The 17,117-nt window shown below is 48.8% G+C and overlaps 3 protein-coding genes across 3 annotated transcripts; 2 read left to right on the forward strand and 1 right to left on the reverse strand.

Moving 5' to 3' along the window:
* Positions 1–2,170: 2,170 nt before the first annotated feature.
* LOC108157671 (adhesion G-protein coupled receptor G2) lies at positions 2,171–4,994 on the forward strand. The gene is made up of 2 exons (XM_017289833.2): positions 2,171–3,594; positions 3,658–4,994. The coding sequence occupies exons 1-2, from the start codon at positions 2,295–2,297 to the stop codon at positions 4,854–4,856; spliced, it is 2,499 nt and encodes an 832-aa protein (XP_017145322.1). The 5' UTR covers positions 2,171–2,294; the 3' UTR covers positions 4,857–4,994.
* A 6,878-nt stretch (positions 4,995–11,872) lies between these two features.
* LOC108154521 lies at positions 11,873–13,663 on the forward strand. Its single transcript, XM_017284822.2, has 2 exons — positions 11,873–12,824; positions 12,885–13,663. The coding sequence occupies exons 1-2, from the start codon at positions 12,558–12,560 to the stop codon at positions 13,287–13,289; spliced, it is 672 nt and encodes a 223-aa protein (XP_017140311.1). The 5' UTR covers positions 11,873–12,557; the 3' UTR covers positions 13,290–13,663.
* A 437-nt stretch (positions 13,664–14,100) lies between these two features.
* LOC108157737 (adhesion G-protein coupled receptor G2) lies at positions 14,101–16,674 on the reverse strand. Its single transcript, XM_017289913.2, has 2 exons — positions 15,416–16,674; positions 14,101–15,356 (listed from the first exon to the last, which is right to left on the reverse strand). The coding sequence occupies exons 1-2, from the start codon at positions 16,617–16,619 to the stop codon at positions 14,215–14,217; spliced, it is 2,346 nt and encodes a 781-aa protein (XP_017145402.1). The 5' UTR covers positions 16,620–16,674; the 3' UTR covers positions 14,101–14,214.
* Between the last annotated feature and the right edge of the window lie 443 nt (positions 16,675–17,117).

Genomic DNA, 17,117 nt, shown 5'->3' on the forward strand with positions numbered 1-17,117 from the left:
GCACGGCTCATTGCCCGCCAGCTCAATTTAAACCATTGCTCGGTCTTCCTTGGTCCTTGGAGCAGCTTTTTCTCCACTCAAAATCGACCCTAATCACATTTAAGCCCCCAGCCATGTCGGGGTACCGGTCCCAGTACCGGTCCCTCTGCCACGTAACCTTGTCAACCAGCCAGAGAGATCCGGGGAGAGCCAGGCAGCCAGTCAAGTACGACTACCAACAAGTGCAACAATGCTGATGCAGTTGAGCAGTTGGCCCTGGGAAATTTATTACCATCGTTGGTGGACACACGACCGCAGACCGCAGAGCGCAGAGCTGGCCGATGGGAAATGGGAGCTCTGCTGAATGATTTCCTGTCTGCCACAACGTGGACTTGTTTAACCCAGACAGTCACTTGTTGCCCCCAAGGAAGTTTCCTTTGAGGGCATCTTCCGCTCCTGTTGGTGGGCTCCACTAATTGGATTTTCGCTTGGGCATAAGAACCTCAGGAATTGCACAATCCTAATATCATAGACAGGCACCGAGTGAAAGAAGACCAATATTTCATTTGGTATTTGCACGTTCTTCTCTGCTGGCAATACAGGAAGAGTGAACCGTGTCAGGATGTGACACATTTGATTGAACGCCCTGCAGTCCCATAAATTTTTGGGCTCAATGCTGTGTAGAGAATGTTGTATGTAGTATGCCCCAGCTATGGTTTGTATTTGGATTCGTCAGAGGCATTTGACTGATAATTGAAAACGTGTCAACAAGCCAACAATTTCCGCACCCACACGGAGATCAGGCAGAGCCCACGCAGCTCTTCGGATACGTATACGCATACGTGCCGTGGAAGTTGGTTATAAAAATTACATTTGGGCACCCAAAAACTGGCTTACAATGAAGCCGGTGCCGGGTGCCTACATTTCCAAGGTGGATTAAGCTGTCGCATGCTCTGTCGTATCTCTGGAGTTTCAGTTGATGATAATCGTCGGAAGCAAAGGGCGCAGAGAGAGAGAACATTCATGGCTGAACCCTCCTTGATAGTTGTTATATTTCTCAGGAAACATAATTTCCTCTGCCTTGGGAATGGACACAACTTGGAGTACTCTTTATCCAGAGCTCTCAAGTATTTAATGGCCCCACTATAACAATTTCAATTGCCAATATATCAATCAATCCATTCAAAGTTATCTGAGAGACCGACTCCTAAGGTGCTGTAAAAAGGGGGGGTTCATTAGACCCCGGACAAAAATGTGTCACGTTGCGGCGATACGATTCAAATTAAAATGTCGCACGGCTAGACTCTGAACTAAGTGTTTGTGGTATTTTTCTGAAAAACATGTTCTTTATTTCTGATAGTAAGCAAATGATCCAATTACAATATGAATGACTATGAGGCATGCTGTCGTCGCGTGATCTCTGCCTCGCGAAGCAGTTAAAGGGCGAAAGGGACTAAAGATTTGTAACTAATTACAATAACTTCCAAAAATAATATATATTAAGTCATTCTGAGTGATGTTGGCTGCTTTCCAAGTAAAAGCAATAAACCGCTTATCTCGGAGAGGAGGGACCACAATTTCTCAATGAATCAGCCCAGTGTGGTACTCGTACGTGTGTGTACAAGTGAGTAAGAAGGCGTGAAATTGTGGTTTGCTCAAACACAATCCACTCGCGGCGACGTCACAAGTCCAGATATATTCTATTATCGGTTAATTGCCAAGGCCCTGCTAATGGCAATGTAAATATCAGCGAATAGTGCTAGACCTTACGTTCTGCCTTATCGATTAGATAGTGGCACGAAAGGTAGTATTATGCGATGTGAGAGGAATAAAATAATAATATTCGAATAACGATCGATAGGTCGATAGGTTCACCAATTGTTATTATTCTTATATTTATTATTATTATTATTATTCTTATTCGTCTCCGTGTGGCAGTTATCTGTGCAAGATGGCAAGAAAGAATTGATTCAAGCTTTACTGTATCTTTTTTAACATTTGTTAATTATATTTAAACATTGGAAAATGATAACCAACAAGTTCAACCAGCAAGTTTCAAGTTCAGGTGAGCGCGTAGTACGTGCTCGGACAGAGGCAACAAAATCCGCCGATAAACGATCGTGGTGTCGATTGATAACGCACACCAGGCCGCACTCGGTGTCGGTGTCTGGGAAATTCTGAGCGGAGGGAAGGTTTAGTGCAGTGCGTTTCTCCGTTAGAGTCGGACGTCTGTAGAAGTACGGTTATATGTCGGAGTGGAGAAGTAGAAGTGAGACAAGATAAAAGCGATTCATGCGATTCATGAGTCATACGAAATGAATTCGTTGTGGTGCGTCGTACTCTTTCTGACATTGACCTTCCCGTGGGCGTTGGAGGCTCTTATAAGAGAGCACCCACCATCACCTTATCCTGATATCCGCACGCCCTTTCACTCGCGGGGAAAACGTGATGATGAAACATGTCCAAAGGAAAGCAGGGTCTGTCGATTGAAGAACGGCAGATACAAGTTCATCAGCTGCGATCAGGATTTCCAGGGACCCGATTTTCCAGATGGTTTCTTGTACTGTGATGCCACAAGCTGCCGACCGGAGGAGTTCCAGCACGACTATATCGTACGGAACCACGACCAGACACCGCACGTGAACCAGTGGAAGCAAGCCCGAGTCGGGGAGAATGCCACATTGCACGACGTGTGTATCCTGACGAACGGAATGCCGGTCACGAGAAGGTGCGAGCGAGTCGACAACAGGGCCAAGTGGGAGACAGTAGATAAATGGCAGCCCGTCGTGTGCCTGAGACGCTTCAGGGAGCGGACGATCAGCGTGGAGCTGAACGACCTGCATGACGACATCCTCGAGGGAAGGCGGCGCACCAACGATACCCAGGGACGCCGTCAGATGGCGGCCACGATGAGGGACATGTTCAGGCAGCAGGACAAGAGTGTCCTGCCCGCCGATGTGCACATGACGGGGCAGGTGCTTGGGGCCCTGATGGAGCAAGAGAAGGATGCGGCGGTCAGCGCGGACTTAGTCAGTGTTTACAAAGAAATTATGTCCACTGACAGCCAGGTGCTGCGCCTGTCCGCCCAGCTGAATGCCACCAACTCGCTGCTCACTCAGTTCGAGGACTACATGGATGGCCTGGCCAAGCAGATGGTGTCCAGGGACCAGTGCGGCAAGGTCGTGCCACAGGCCCAGGCAGCCAGCGATGCCCTCGAAGTGGCAGCCACTGGCGTAGAAACTGTCAACTTCTCGGACATCGGCATCCAGGCACTGCTGAGTGGCAACCTCAGCGTGTTCTTTGTCAATCCGGAGTGCGACAACATCACGGGCATAGCCATCTACTCAGCCCTTGCCGAGGGCCGAAAATCCAGCAGCGAGTTCTGGTATCGCTTTCTTCGCTCCAGCGACAGCTTGGACAGCTTGAAGCGGGAGTCCGACCTCGAGACGGCCACCTTCCTGCCCAAACAGCTGTGGGAAAAGGTGAAGCAGAGCGGAGCCACTTACTTGGTCTTCAAGATCTATGCCCACGACGCTCTCTTTGTGGAAATATCGCAGACACGCAGTCGCAGGCCTCGCAGCAAGGTTATATCCATCTCCATACCAGGCCTATTGAGTGAGTAATCTCGCTACTTTTGAGCGACTGTGCTGGCTTCACGTTTCCCTCCTTATATTACAGATCCAGTCCTGCCCGAGAGTCTGCCCTTCCTATTGCGCAACCAGAACATCCGTGAGCCGGATGCGAGGTCCATCAGCAGCGGCAGCGGCTGCGGCTACTGGGACTATCAGACCTGGTCGGAATACGGCATAACCACCAGCAGCAGCAGCAGCCGCTCGGACCTGCTGCAGGATCCGATCATCGTCTGCCACACGGACCACCTCACCCAGTTCTCGTTCCTTATCGGCGGCAGCTACCGCACCAACGACCTGGGCGAGGAGGTTCTAATCACGCCCCTCAACGAGCGGGTGCTGGACATCATCTCCATTGTGGGCTGCTGCCTGTCGCTGATGGGAGTGCTTGGCATCTTCCTCACCGCCGCCCTCTTCAAGAGTTGGCGCAGCCAGGCGTCCACCAAGGTGCTCCTCCATCTGTGCCTGGCCATGACCCTCCAAATGGTTCTGTTCGTCTTCCTCAATACGGACGACATCTCCGAGCAGCTGGTCATGAACGGAGACACTGTACGCTGTGTGGCCCTCGGCGCCTTCCTGCAGTACTCTATTCTGGTGCTCTTCTGCTGGATGCTCATCATCGCCTTCCTCCAGTTCCAGCGGTACGTCACGGTGATTGGCATCGAGAGGCCCAGCCACTATATTCTGAAGGCGGCGCTAGTGGCCTGGTCCCTGCCTCTGCTGCCCACCTTGTTGGTAGCCCTCATAGACCCCGACTGCTACTTGCCTACGGCCGCACAGCTGGCAACGGACACGGGGATTTGCTACCCCTCGGGGCACGGCCTCATCTTTGGCCTGGTGTTGCCCGTCACCCTCGTAACGGCGGCCAACCTGGTGATCTTTGTGTATGTCTTCTACAGCATCTCGCACTCGCTCGGCCAGAGCGTCCACAAGTCCGAGCGGAAGATGGTCGTCAAGCAGATCCGCCTTTCCATTCTACTCTTCTTCCTGCTGGGGCTCTCCTGGATCTTCGGCATCTTCGCCTTCATGCAGGCGGGCGTGGCCTTCTCGTATCTCTTCTGCATCACGGCCACCATGCAGGGATTCGTGCTGTTCGTCTACTTTGTGCTCTTCGATGCAGCCGCTCGACGGGCCTGGATGGGTCTCTTGTGCCCCACCAAAATGTCGATGGACGTGCAGAAGCGCACCACCGAGCTGCAGTCGATGACCACATCATCCACCAACTACTCGCACAGATCGCATAATTAGTGTTCCTCATTCGTCCCTCATTTCCCAGTCAGCTATCCTCAGACGCTACCATTCTCCAGTCAGTTCTCGCCATCCACCGAACAACGAACAAATTGTACTCAACAAGTGTATTAAATATTTATTGTATTTTTACTGAAATTCCCCCTTAGTTTTGTACTTTTAGTGCAATATTTAAACTGAAAAGTGTGGCTGCCTTGGCCATCAATCAATGCGATGCGCCAGAGCTGTGTGCACAGTGGGCCAAATGTATTTCCCAAGGATCCTTGTATACACTCACAATATTTCAATGTACTTTGAAATACTTTGCATTACAATATTGTACTTTTGAGGATTAAAAATATCGATCCACTGTGCATAAATTTGTGTGGATTGTGAGGGTGGGTTGCGTGTGCCTGTGCCTGTATTTTGATGAACGGCAGGTGTGAAACATTTCGCTGCCCCAAAAATAACGACCTGACCGCCACCTGCCTCAGCGCTCGCATATTTATTGTCTAAAGGAATCTCACGCCGGTTGCCCCAGTGCTTCGAAATTAATGGCCATGGCAACTGGAGGGCAGTAAAGGGAGCGCTTAAGCTGCCCCCAGGAGGGGCTTTAAAGCCAAGTTACCTTTACTTCTGGCCTCTGGGCACGCCTCGAAGGATAACTCATCAAAACGTTCATATCGATTGAGTTGGTTCCTTAATTATGAGCGGGGATGGAAATGGAAAATGGAGAATGCTTTCTCTTTGATTAGTGGCGTGTTACATGCGCCACTCTCGATTCGATGCTGATTGATGGTCCATGTCAGTGGCGCTGGATGGGTGAGATTAATCTCTTGGTACAGGTACAGCAGATACAGGTACAGCAGCTACCTTCGGAAGGAGCACTCTGGCTGACTGCATTTGCTGGGCATCTTGTGGGCAAAGTTAGTTAGGGTAAATGCATTCGGAATGGAATTCTAAGAGGCGAGGCCTTCAACTCAGCCAGACAGGCCATGGAGAATGCGGAGAATTAATATTAAAACATGCCCGAGATGACTTTTGAGCAGAGGAGGTGCTCAAATCATGCGCAACTTGAAATAAATTGCTTAACATTCTCCTCTCCGGCAGCCACACAACAATGTCAAGGGTCACAGCAGGGACGCAGAAGGGACAACAGCTCTGCCGGAGACAGAGGAGACAGAAGAGACAGAGACAGAAACAGGGCCAAAAAACAGAGTCGGAGGCAATATGTAAGCCATGTCAAGCAAAAGGTTGGCAACAAGTAAGCAAGTAAGCCAACAACAAGTCTTGGATGTGTGCATTAAAAGTCAACGACTCGGCAAATGAATTGCAGGCACAAACAAATTAAATTAGCGCAGCAGTAACTTTTGCTCCACGTTTTTGGATGTGCTTGTGGGTGACCTCTAGACCTCTAGACCACTAGACGCAATTCCAGCTCCAGCGAGCCCGAAAGAAGGTCCAAAGACGCCCCAAAAATTCCAGTCCATCAGGGTATTACGAGGCTTCACCTGCGGCGCAAGGAATCCATGGAGATGGCGGCATTAAATGTGTTTAGTGGCAATCAATAATCTTGCGGTGAGAATTAATTAGTCTAATCTGATGGCCAAAGATTTGGACCGCATTTAATGGTGGCTGAACATAATTAAAGTTAATTGAGCTTTGCCAGAGATTAAACTGAAATTTAGTAAGCCTGAATGGGGCCCATGCATCATCTGGGGTGGAATGGGGGACCTTTTGCCGACATTTCGCATATGTGGCATATATGTCGTAAGGGAAGCGCTCACGTTTCTGTGTGGCACTGGCAGATCCGATTTCACCGCTCAGCATCTGACATAATTGCACCTCTGACAAAGGGCCCAGGACCCACTAATCATAGCTTTAATTTTGGCCAAGCAAAGAGCACATTGAAGAGAGTACCGAAGAGAGTGGAATACTCTGAGCATGCGCTGCTCTTCATTGCTTTTATGCCCCGCCTGCATTTGCTTACGTTACGTATACGCAATTCCTCTCCCAGACTACGTACCCGCCGCGTACACCCAAGGAGACTTCTTTGGAAGGAAAGGCCGTACAAGAAGAGCCTAAAACACAAGCCCAAGCCTCTGCCGAAGGCCAGACAACAGTTTGCGGCATTCAACGCTTTTGAACGGTACTCAGGCGGAAGTGCGAGCTCCAGCAAGAAGTCCTACTCGGACAATCTTCGTTGTTCTAGGTCCTATATACTATACATACAATCGTTTGGCACATTATGGAACGTGTCTAGGCATCTCTGAGGCTAGCTACCTGCCAGCGAAGGGTCCAAAGTGTTTTAGAGTCGCTTTTAAGGCGCTCGCTCGCCAAAATTTAAATCCATAAAAGTGTCATTAGGGTGTCGCATAAAATACAAAAGGTGTTCGCACACACACACACACAGCACACGGCAGAGAAATTAATTAAAAAAAGCAAACTCGGGTCCGAAATAAATTGCGCATAAGATTTATGCAAAGGGTCCTCCAGCTTCAGCTCCAGCTCCAGCTCCAGCGCCTCGGTCTTTGGCTTAGCAAAATAGCATGGATTCTCGGAGTCGTGCTGTTGCTGGCTCTGCCTCAAACTTGTTCAATTCATTAGGCAGTAACTACGATGGCAATAAACATGGCCTAGACACGTGCCGGTTCACAGGTTGTTAGTATTATTAAATGTATACATAGATTCTTATTAGACGGGGGAATGCGCCAGGAATAGAATATTAAATTTGCCTGCGTGCGGGGTCCCGGGAAGGTCAGCATTTTGCACGCAAAAATTAGCAAAAATAGAACTTAAATATTAACGCGAGGCATGCGAGTGTGTGGCCGTTCACTGGGAAGTAGAGGGCTGCCCAAAGAGTTCTGAAAACGTGTACGTTTTGGGTGTATTCCACTGTTGGATCCGCCTTCGCTTGTGGACAAGTGACTCTTCACTTTTGTTTGCCTTATATGTATGCATTGTTTGCCCCATAAAACAGAAACTGAAAGCACCAGCAGCACCACCACAACGAACGTCTGATTCAGATTGTTCCAGGACACAGGCAAATGAAGTAATACTCGTATGTAAGGCAAACAAGCAGGCACACAGCCACGGACACAGACGGATGGTCTTTGCTGACACAGATATACAGATACTCGGCGAAGGACACTGCTTCTGCGGGCAATTAAGCGCTGTGCTTAAGCCTGATGAGGATTTCAGCGCGAGATAAATATCACAGCAACGAGAGAGGGAAGGCCTGTCTATATGTACTGCTCCGTGTCTGCCCATCCCCGAGGCGAGTGTAATAATTGCGAGCGCATATTACATCTATTTGCTGAAGTACGAGCAAGTGTGAGATTAATTCGATTACTGGCGAGGGCGTGGGCGAGGGCGAGGGAGAAGGCAAGTGTGCTAGGACGTGCTTGTGTGGGTGAGAGAGCTGATTATGTTGCCTACTTTTATGGTGCGAAAAGGGGACCTGGGCGTTGATTATGAACTCCACTCTAGCGAGGGAACGGAGTCCAATTTCTAACCTGTTGCACTCTCCACCGGCACATTGAACCTTTGCCAACTTTTATCGCCCAGAACTTTGGCAAACACTTGCCAGACATTAAATTCCATCCTATTTCATTAGCAGCTAAACATAAATTAGCCTTTAAGTCGATGTTAGTGTGCACTCGTAGTATTGTCCTTTGTCTGCTGGTTGCTGTCTGTTGCTTTTGTTTAAAGTTCAGAGAGCGTGAAATGCTAACAAGTTAATTGAAATTCCTGCAGCGTTCCACGTGCGATTGTTTGCTCTGGGGACACAACAAGGCAAAAGTCAACCTCGCCCAAAGGAAAGCGTTTCTTTTTCCCATTTTCTTGCTGGTTTTACATTTTGTCTTTTGCCTTTCCCTTTTTCCTTTGCTCATTCCCCATTGGCTTTGCCTTTGCCTTTGCCCATTTCCTTTGGACAGTCTGTTCAGCCGGGCTAAGCAAACACTTAGCTGGTGTGAAAAAAAAGTAGAGAAGTGCAAATTTATATTCCCCTCAGTGGCGGAGTGGCACAGCAATATATATGAGCGCGCAGTGTATAAGTGCCATCTTTTGATGTGAGACATAAAAAATATTTAAATATTGTTGTAAGAGACTTTCGCCGACAGAAATACACTGAGAGCCATTTGCATTGTATATTCAGACAATGTATCTTCCTTGCTCCACTCCTTGCTTCCATCCGTAATGTAAAGTAGTTCCAGGTGTGCCCAAAGGGAGCCAGCAGAAACTATGGGGTTTATTGCATGTCAGCGCACAACTTGTGCCTTGCCAACTGAAATACCGAAGAGGCACACAAGATTGGGGTCCAAAAAGGTAAAAACAGACCGGAACACAGACGAAACTGTATCTGGATTTGCATATCTGACGTATGCACAAGCCGCAGGAGCCGCTAAAAGCCACACCGCATCAAAAGGGCCCCAGGGAAATTGCGTCAAAATGAGAATGTGTAGCCCGGAATTTGCATACAACTAAATATATCAGAGACCCACATTGGATTCTCTGGCACACTGGTGTCCAAAATTATGCCCCACATCTAGGATTTTATTATTTTTTGTCTATTATAAAAACTACGAAAAGCTATAGTGGCCATAAAATGATGGAGCGCTGGACTCTACCCGACATTTATCTTCATTTTTTTTGCCGCAATGTATATGTGGCATTGGGGATTATTGCACAAAGCGCATAAACTTATTAAATATGCAGAAATTCTTTTTATTTTTGCACTGCTGCCGGGGTACAGTAGTGGGGTGGCGGGGTGCTGCTGTCAGTTGCAAATTTCTGGCTCATTCTTGTATTATGATGAATGATTGCCAGCTGGGAGTTGTGCAGTCGGAGCAAAGGCAGAGGCACAGTTGCAGGAGGCAGAAGGCAGAAGGAAGAAGGCCAAACAGCATAAATTATGTACAGGTTGAAAGGTCAAAGGTAAAGCTAGCTTTCTGGCAGAGCTCCTCCGACCTCTGGGAGATTGTGGCATCTTCATTAATGTCAAAGTAGACAACTCAAGGCTCCAAAATGCCAGGCTCTGCCAGTTTGCCAATTGACTGCAGCAAAAGGCAAACTATTTTAATTAGTTTTTCGGTAAAAGTTTGTTCAACCTTTAATTACACTAGCCCCAAATAGAGACAGGCAGACAGGCCATAAGAAAGTGGCATGCCGGCAATGGAATTGGGAATGTCGTGACTGTGCAATATAAGTATAATCGATGATCCATTTGGACGATCCCGATAACTGGAGGATAATGGGTCGGTCTGTCTGGACGCACCCTTCGGGATGGAAGGAAGGACAAGGACACTCCCTGCTGGGGGAGTCGGAGGAGCAGGTGGAGCGGCTCTCGAGTGCGCCAAGTCGATTGGAAAGCAATTCGCTTGCCCTTGTCATGCATAAAATATGAGGCAACGGAGACCATAACTCAATTTGCTGCTTGCATCCACGCTACGTTTCTTATTTCACGATTTCGGCCTGCCCCATGTGCGGATTCCCATTTGCTAGTCTCCGCTCATATCATCATCATCAGCATCGAATCGAAATGGGTATGGAGATGGGAATCAGAGTGGGAATACCAATAAAATGCCGGTCTTCAATTTAGTTTAGTTCAAAAGCCCATCAAACTCATTACGTAGCATTCAGGATTTAGTTCTGGACATTTGGGCCAACTTTTGTGGCCCTCTTTTGATGCCCTAGCAGAGGGTAATACGATGCGAGGCAGATGATTGTAGCAGCAGCTCCATCCTAACAGACTATATAAATGTAGGTGGGTTATGTCAGTCCCCCTACTTTGCAGAGTGGCAGATATATAACTCACATATTCCTAGATTTTTGTACAACGTAAAACCACCAAAAAGGGGTATTAGTACATGCGACTCCCGCAGCCAGGATCCCATTTTCGTTTGTATGTTATTTCTTTTGTTCTTTTTGACAGGGGAGTCTCCCCAAACATATGCGACAGAGGATTTAGCACTCAACGGCAGCTGGACTCGCTCCAATGGATGGCTGCTTTCCCGTACTCCTGCCCTGATTATGATGCTGCTTTTGAATGGCATATGAAATATGTATTATGTATTATGGAGAATGGTATGTGGACAAACATTTTACATATGTGCTCATAAGCGGTGTGCTCAGCCGGAAAGGACCCTCATCAATATGGATGTATGGCTGATGGTCATGTTCGGAGTACGGTTCGTGGCTTGAGCTTCTCGCTCTGGAGTTGGTTGAGTTAATTGCATAAATAATTTACATAGTAATTACAAGCGAATCATCGTTCTGCTAGCATTCCATTGCACGAAAGAACCCGCTCATCTCATCATCCCCTTTGTTAGTTTGCATATCAATCAAAATGCTAATGCAATCGAGTCGATATTTGCATTCTGCATAATCCTGCACAATTTGTTATTGCCTAATGCCACAAGCTTATTTGCAGCCAACGTGGAGCTTTAATTGCATTTCCGTTTCCGTTGGCTGACTCATCAATATTTTAGGGGGGTGGGTGGGAGGTCTTACCCCAAGGCTGAGCAGAGGAGAGGCAGGAAGTGCTCCAGTGCACTTTCATTTGATAGCCATTTTGGTAATTGTACGCGAGATCTGGAAAAATTTTTCCAATGGTGTGGCGTGTGAGCTGTGGGCGTGAAAAAGCCATCATTTGATTGCATTCTAATGAAATCGAGTTCGTAGATTTCTGCTGCTTATCTGAATAAACATTTGGGTGAATTTGGGTGAATATTCAAAGCAAAGCTCTTTTATGAAGATAATCAATTAATTCAAACATCAATTAATGATTGGATTGGTCGTATTCTGCTCAGCTGATTACCATTTTACAATCAATCGAACAGTCGTTAAGCTGTTTTGCGATCATTTACCGATTGCTGCTCATAAGTATGTTAATCGAGCAACCCCCCCGCCCGGTCGATTCGATTCGATTCGATTGATGATCTGCCATTTCAACATCTCAATCGATCCGAGCACACATTAAACACATCAACTATGGGCTGGGGGTAATACAATACGGGTCTCGAGCAGCTCTATCACTTAGCATATGAATCGCATTATGTTCTGTTTTGTTGTCCCCATCTTCAGATCTAATCCATATTTGAGAGAGTCATCATTCAGCTTGGATCGGAGCTGTCCGACGGCCATATCGAGTGACAAGACAAACGATAATCGAGCTTCGATGCTTTTGATGCGCATTGTCAGGCACGGCACAAAGAGTCGAGTCGGTGATTAAAAATCAATATAAATTCACTACAAAGGAGTCTCTGCTCTGAGCTGGCCACGCTTCTACATCTCTATATAGAAACTATTATGCAAATGAGCCCTAGATGAGCGAATAGCCCACCTCTTGTAAGGCGACCACTCATAAAGTTGATTTATTCAGTTGTTTTAAATCAAATCTGCATAATTATAATGGCGTGAACACCCCAAAGAAGTCGCCCGGCCGTCTGTGCCAAAAAAACCCCAACTATCTGGCTATCTGGCTATCTGTGGGATCTCAGTCATCAAGTCAGCTGAGAAATGGCAGAGATTGTCTTAGTAGGGGCTTGGCTTGGTATAGGTAGTGGGAATGGGAATCTGTTGATCGATTAAACTGGATTGCAAAATATATATTTAGTCGCTCACTGAAGGTGATCTTCGAAGCGATCTTCTATGCATAAATCACGTGCCAGTGCCAGTGCCAGCCGCCGAAAACCGAAAAATTAGTCGGAGGAACAGAGCATGGAGAACGGAGGGAGAATGTCTATGACTGGGCCCCGAACGCTGCTCGGACGGCTAGAAATTTATGTAAATGCATGGATGGAAATGGAGATGGCAATGGAGACCCTGAACTTGAAACGAGTCGATGGAGGAGAATGGCGGACGCGGACCCACCAAAGCGGCTCGCCTGTGCTCAGTCTGTTGTTGAGCCAAACGGAGAGCGGTCGAAGATCGTGCCGGAATCGAAAGATAATTCATAGGGAAAACATGTACAAGTCGTGCTTTTGGGTAAGTGTATCCTCATACCGCGCGGATGAATTATTAAATGATTTGCCACTTAACTTCCAGTTGCTGCTCGTCTCAATGCTGGCTGTGGTTGGAGCCGGCACTCAGAGTCGGGAGTATTTGCCTCGCCGCCAGCCTCAACCGTACTTCTACTCGATGCCAGCGCCAAGCACCATGGCAGCACTACGGCGGATTATCCAAGGCCATCTGCAACGCTTTCAGCAGGCGGACAGTCCGCAGTTCTCGCGGCGAGCCCTCAATCAGCAGGCCAAAACGGAAGTGGGCTCCAAGATGCAGTTGCTGGTCTACGTCCGCATGCCCGCCGCCTCGGAGCACATACTGGACTACGCCCTGCCACCGAATACGCCGACACCAAAGAACTATGCACAGAATTTCCTGCCCGACGGCAAGGATGTGGTACCCGGAAGCTCTTACATACCGCTGCGATTACTCTTGATACGACGCTGAGTTGTTGTCGCGCTGTCGGCGGCGGCACCGTGTGTTGTTCAAACGAGTTCGGCATCGGTATCGGCTTCGGCTTCTGGGCTGTGGAATGCCGTCGCGAATCGCAGCGGAGGCAACCAGTAGATGAGGCTAATTTGTTTTAATCTTGCTGGTTCTTATAGTAGTATACATATAACTTAACGATATTTTAATTTTTTGTTTTAAGGCCAGTGCTGGCATTTAAGTGCGACAATCTAATTTAAGCCAAAACACAACATCCACGCGATCCCCATCCCTTCCCCTGCACCCACCTCAGCCATGACTATGAGTTACGACCCTATCACATCCAATAAAGCCGAGTGAGCGACCTGCCGTCGTAATAATCTATGAAAACAAAAATTCACCGAAAACCCCAGAGATTGTCATCTCATTTACATAAATTAGAAGCGATAAATTTAAACGAGCCGAGCGGGGAATTACTTGTCCGCTCGATCCGGTTGAAGCGGTTAAAAGCTCATACATACAAGGCTCAGATGCCGTAGCTCAAAAAGCTCCCAGCAGATGGCTGGCGAGCTTTCAATTTAAAGCAGCGAGCTGTTGTCACATACGTTCGATTGTAATTCCTGCATCGATGCCTGCATCGATTCTTGAGTGTCATAGCAAGCAGCTTCTAATCTACTTGGCGCGCTCGCTTGAAAGTAAAATTTGAACTGAATTTCAGTCTGATCTGAGCAAATCATTAACCAAGTAGGTTGGTTTCGCTGTATATGAGCACCGGCAATTATCCAGCTAGCTTAACAGATTCAAATTTTAACTTCGAGCGAAATTTGTTTATATCTCATATTTAATTAATCGAAAGCTGACTAAAGGTTGCACAGTTACTTAGGAGTATATTTTATATTCTAATAATTATGGTATCTATTTTATTGGCATTATAAACTATACATTCTTAATTGTTTGATGAATTTGACACTTGGCTTGAGCGACTGAACGCCGACTTCTCGTGTGCGCGCAGTGCGACAATGTCTAGCTCTTCCCTGAATTTCCATTTGCAGATGAGATGCAACCAGGCTAAGCGGTTGTCTGTGTTAAAGATAATAAAATAAACAAACAGCACGAACCCCTGCAGCGTGGCCATCAGGCAAAACAGGTAGGAGAAGGCTCTGCCCCACTGGAAGTAGCTGCAGAATCCGAAGATCCACGTGAGGCCCAACAGGAAAAAGAGCAGCACAAAAAGCCGCAGCTGCTGGAGCACATGCTGGCCTCGTGTATTCAGCGCTCGGTACACGCTGAAGGTGATGTAGCCGACCATCAGGGCGTTGGCCAGTGTCACCAGAGCAATGGGAAGGACCACGGCAAGGTACAGACCGTGGCCGGAGGGGTAGCACAGGAAAGTGGGCGGCATATCTGGCGACTCTTGGGGGGGCCTGTACGAGGCTGGATCCAGTTCAACCAGTAACAGGGTGGGGACCAGCGGCAAGGTCCAGGCGACCAGGGCGGATATGAAGATATAATGACTGGGATAGGTGACGCCAATGACCTTCACATAGCGCTTGAACTGCAGGAAGCCGATGATGAGCATCCAGCTGAAGACGACCAGCAGGAAGTACTGCATGAGGGCGCCCCCAATCAGGCAGCTATCCCCGAACTGCACTAGCCGCAGCAGCTCCCCCTTGCCGATATCCATGAAGAGCAGTGTCTGCAGAGCCAATGCCAGGCAGAGATTGAGCAGCACTTTGGTGGAGGCCAAGCGCCGGAAGCGCCTGAAGAGCGCCGCAGTCAGGAAGATGGCCAGCAGTCCGAATAGCGACAGGCTCAGTCCCACATTGGTGATCATGTCCAAGGTTCGATCATCCTCGTATTGGTCCACACCCGTCTGACTCCTGCTGATGCCCAGCAGAAAGGAGAACTGTGTGAGGTGATCGGCATGGCAGAGGATGATGGGATCAGAACTGCCATTGCTGCAGGTGGTAATCCCATCGCTCAGCCAGGTCTCATAGTTCCAGTAGCCACACCCTCCACCCGCCATTAGGGAGGAGTGTGTGTTTCCATTGCGCAAGAAAAACGGCAGCTTCAGAGGCAGGGAATTATCTGCAGGAAGAAGTTGGATATTACTCGAAGAACTGCGGATCAAAATAGACCACTCTCACCCTTCATTCCAGGAATGGATATGGATATGACGGCACTGCTCGGAATGCGCACGCTGCTCTCCGTTTCCATAAAGAGGGAATCGCGTGTGTAGACCTTGAAGACCAGGTATGTGGCTCCCTTCTGCTTCAGCGATCTCCACAGTGGTTCTGGCACAAAGGCTGCTGTCTCCAGCCCCTTCCTGGCTCTGATATTCTCCAGGCTCTCGGATGAACTCAAAGGACTGTAGCCAAAGACTGCCGCATGTGGGGAGGCGCCTTCTTGTCGATCAGATCCCACACTGTGTATGGCGATGCCCGTCACATTGGCACAGTCCGGATTCACAAAGAACACACTGAGCTCATTGCTGATGAGAGCGTAGACGCCATTCACCCCAGACACGTGACTATGCCCCATGGCTTCAACGCTGCAGCTCTCTTTGGGCACAATCTGGGGTGGAAGGGCATCCAGGTAATCCTCAAAGTTGGACAGCAGGGTGTTCGTGGCATTCAGCTCGGCCGAGAGATGCAGTGTTTCCCAGTCGGTGGCCATCACGCGCAGGCAGATTCCCAGCAGATCGCTCACGAAAGAGGCATTCTTCGGCTTCTCCAAGAGCGACTCGAAGATTTGGCCAATGCTGAAGATGTCGACAGGCTTCAGTGGTTCGTGGGATTGGCGCAGGAGGTGGCTCAATCTGATTATCATATCCGGCGGACCCTCCACAGCCAATCGGTTCAGATTCGAGCTCAGCTTCCGGCCGGTTCGACAGGTGATGTTGCTCAGGCTCTGCCACGCCGTGGTGCCATTGCGGATCTCACATCTGCGCCTCACGGGGAAACCCCTTTCGTCCAGGCACAGCTCCCGCAAGTTGGCCAATCGGCCAAGTCTCGTTCTCTCCACGTGATTCCTGCGGGACTCCACCTCCACTCCATCGCTGGTCCTGTAGTTGAGCTCAAAGTGCTCTGCATCGCAGTTGCCTCTGCCACAGGCCTCCGCCGGGCTACTCGCAAACTGATTGTTTTCGTCGATGCAGGGCAGGAACGGAATGAATCTGAAGTGGCAGTAATCCAGGCAGCTGCCGATGCTCAGGTGGGGCTGCACATACAGCTGGGTGCTCCGACCGGTGGTTGTGCTGTCAGACGAAACTAAACTGAAGGCCCAGCAGCACCAAAGACCCAGAAGCCGCAGCATCTTTGAGGGAATCGGGATCTCCGATTTAAAAGCCATTTAAGCGCTAGCCCCGTTGTCGCACTCCCGAGCGCCGCGATCGACTGACTGACTGGACTGGACTCGACTGGGAAGCGTGCGACTGGCGGGGCGATAAAACTCGTTCCGCTCTCGTCATACCCTAGCATATAGGGCATTGCGGGTGGGTGGTCTGGGGCCCCCGAGGCCTGCAGGGGAGACTTGATCTTGATGTTCCTCAAGAGTGCATCAATCAAATCCCGAGAGGCAATCGTTAATCGGCCAACTAGTTAATCAGCTTTGATTAGAGGCACGCTGATGGCTAATGGATTCATTAATCAGTGGATTCGTATAAGCCCCAAGATGATAGGGTATCGCCGAGTTCGATTCGGAGCTTGCCTCATTCCTTAGCCATTAAGAGAGGAAGAAAACTTACAACTGGGCCTCAGCTAAGGTTTTGTTGGTTGGGAAAAGCGTTAAGGCCAAGTAATCATCGATCGAGCGGTAGCTGTGGCACGTCTGACCGACCACCTGCTCGTC

Source organism: Drosophila miranda, chromosome 2 (genome assembly GCF_003369915.1).
Source record: "Drosophila miranda strain MSH22 chromosome 2, D.miranda_PacBio2.1, whole genome shotgun sequence".
Classification (NCBI taxonomy): Eukaryota; Metazoa; Arthropoda; class Insecta; order Diptera; family Drosophilidae; genus Drosophila; species Drosophila miranda.

Excerpts from the sequence above, each read along its gene's own strand:
- LOC108157671 (XM_017289833.2), top strand. The coding sequence starts at position 2,295 with ATGAATTCGTTGTGGTGCGTCGTACTCTTTCTGACATTGACCTTCCCG. Across the intron at positions 3,595-3,657 it reads CTCCATACCAGGCCTATTGA|ATCCAGTCCTGCCCGAGAGT; the intron begins GTGAGTAATCTC and ends CTTATATTACAG.
- LOC108154521 (XM_017284822.2), top strand. The coding sequence starts at position 12,558 with ATGGAGAACGGAGGGAGAATGTCTATGACTGGGCCCCGAACGCTGCTC. Across the intron at positions 12,825-12,884 it reads TGTACAAGTCGTGCTTTTGG|TTGCTGCTCGTCTCAATGCT; the intron begins GTAAGTGTATCC and ends CTTAACTTCCAG.
- LOC108157737 (XM_017289913.2), bottom strand. The coding sequence starts at position 16,619 with ATGGCTTTTAAATCGGAGATCCCGATTCCCTCAAAGATGCTGCGGCTT. Across the intron at positions 15,357-15,415 it reads ATCCATTCCTGGAATGAAGG|ATAATTCCCTGCCTCTGAAG; the intron begins GTGAGAGTGGTC and ends TTCTTCCTGCAG.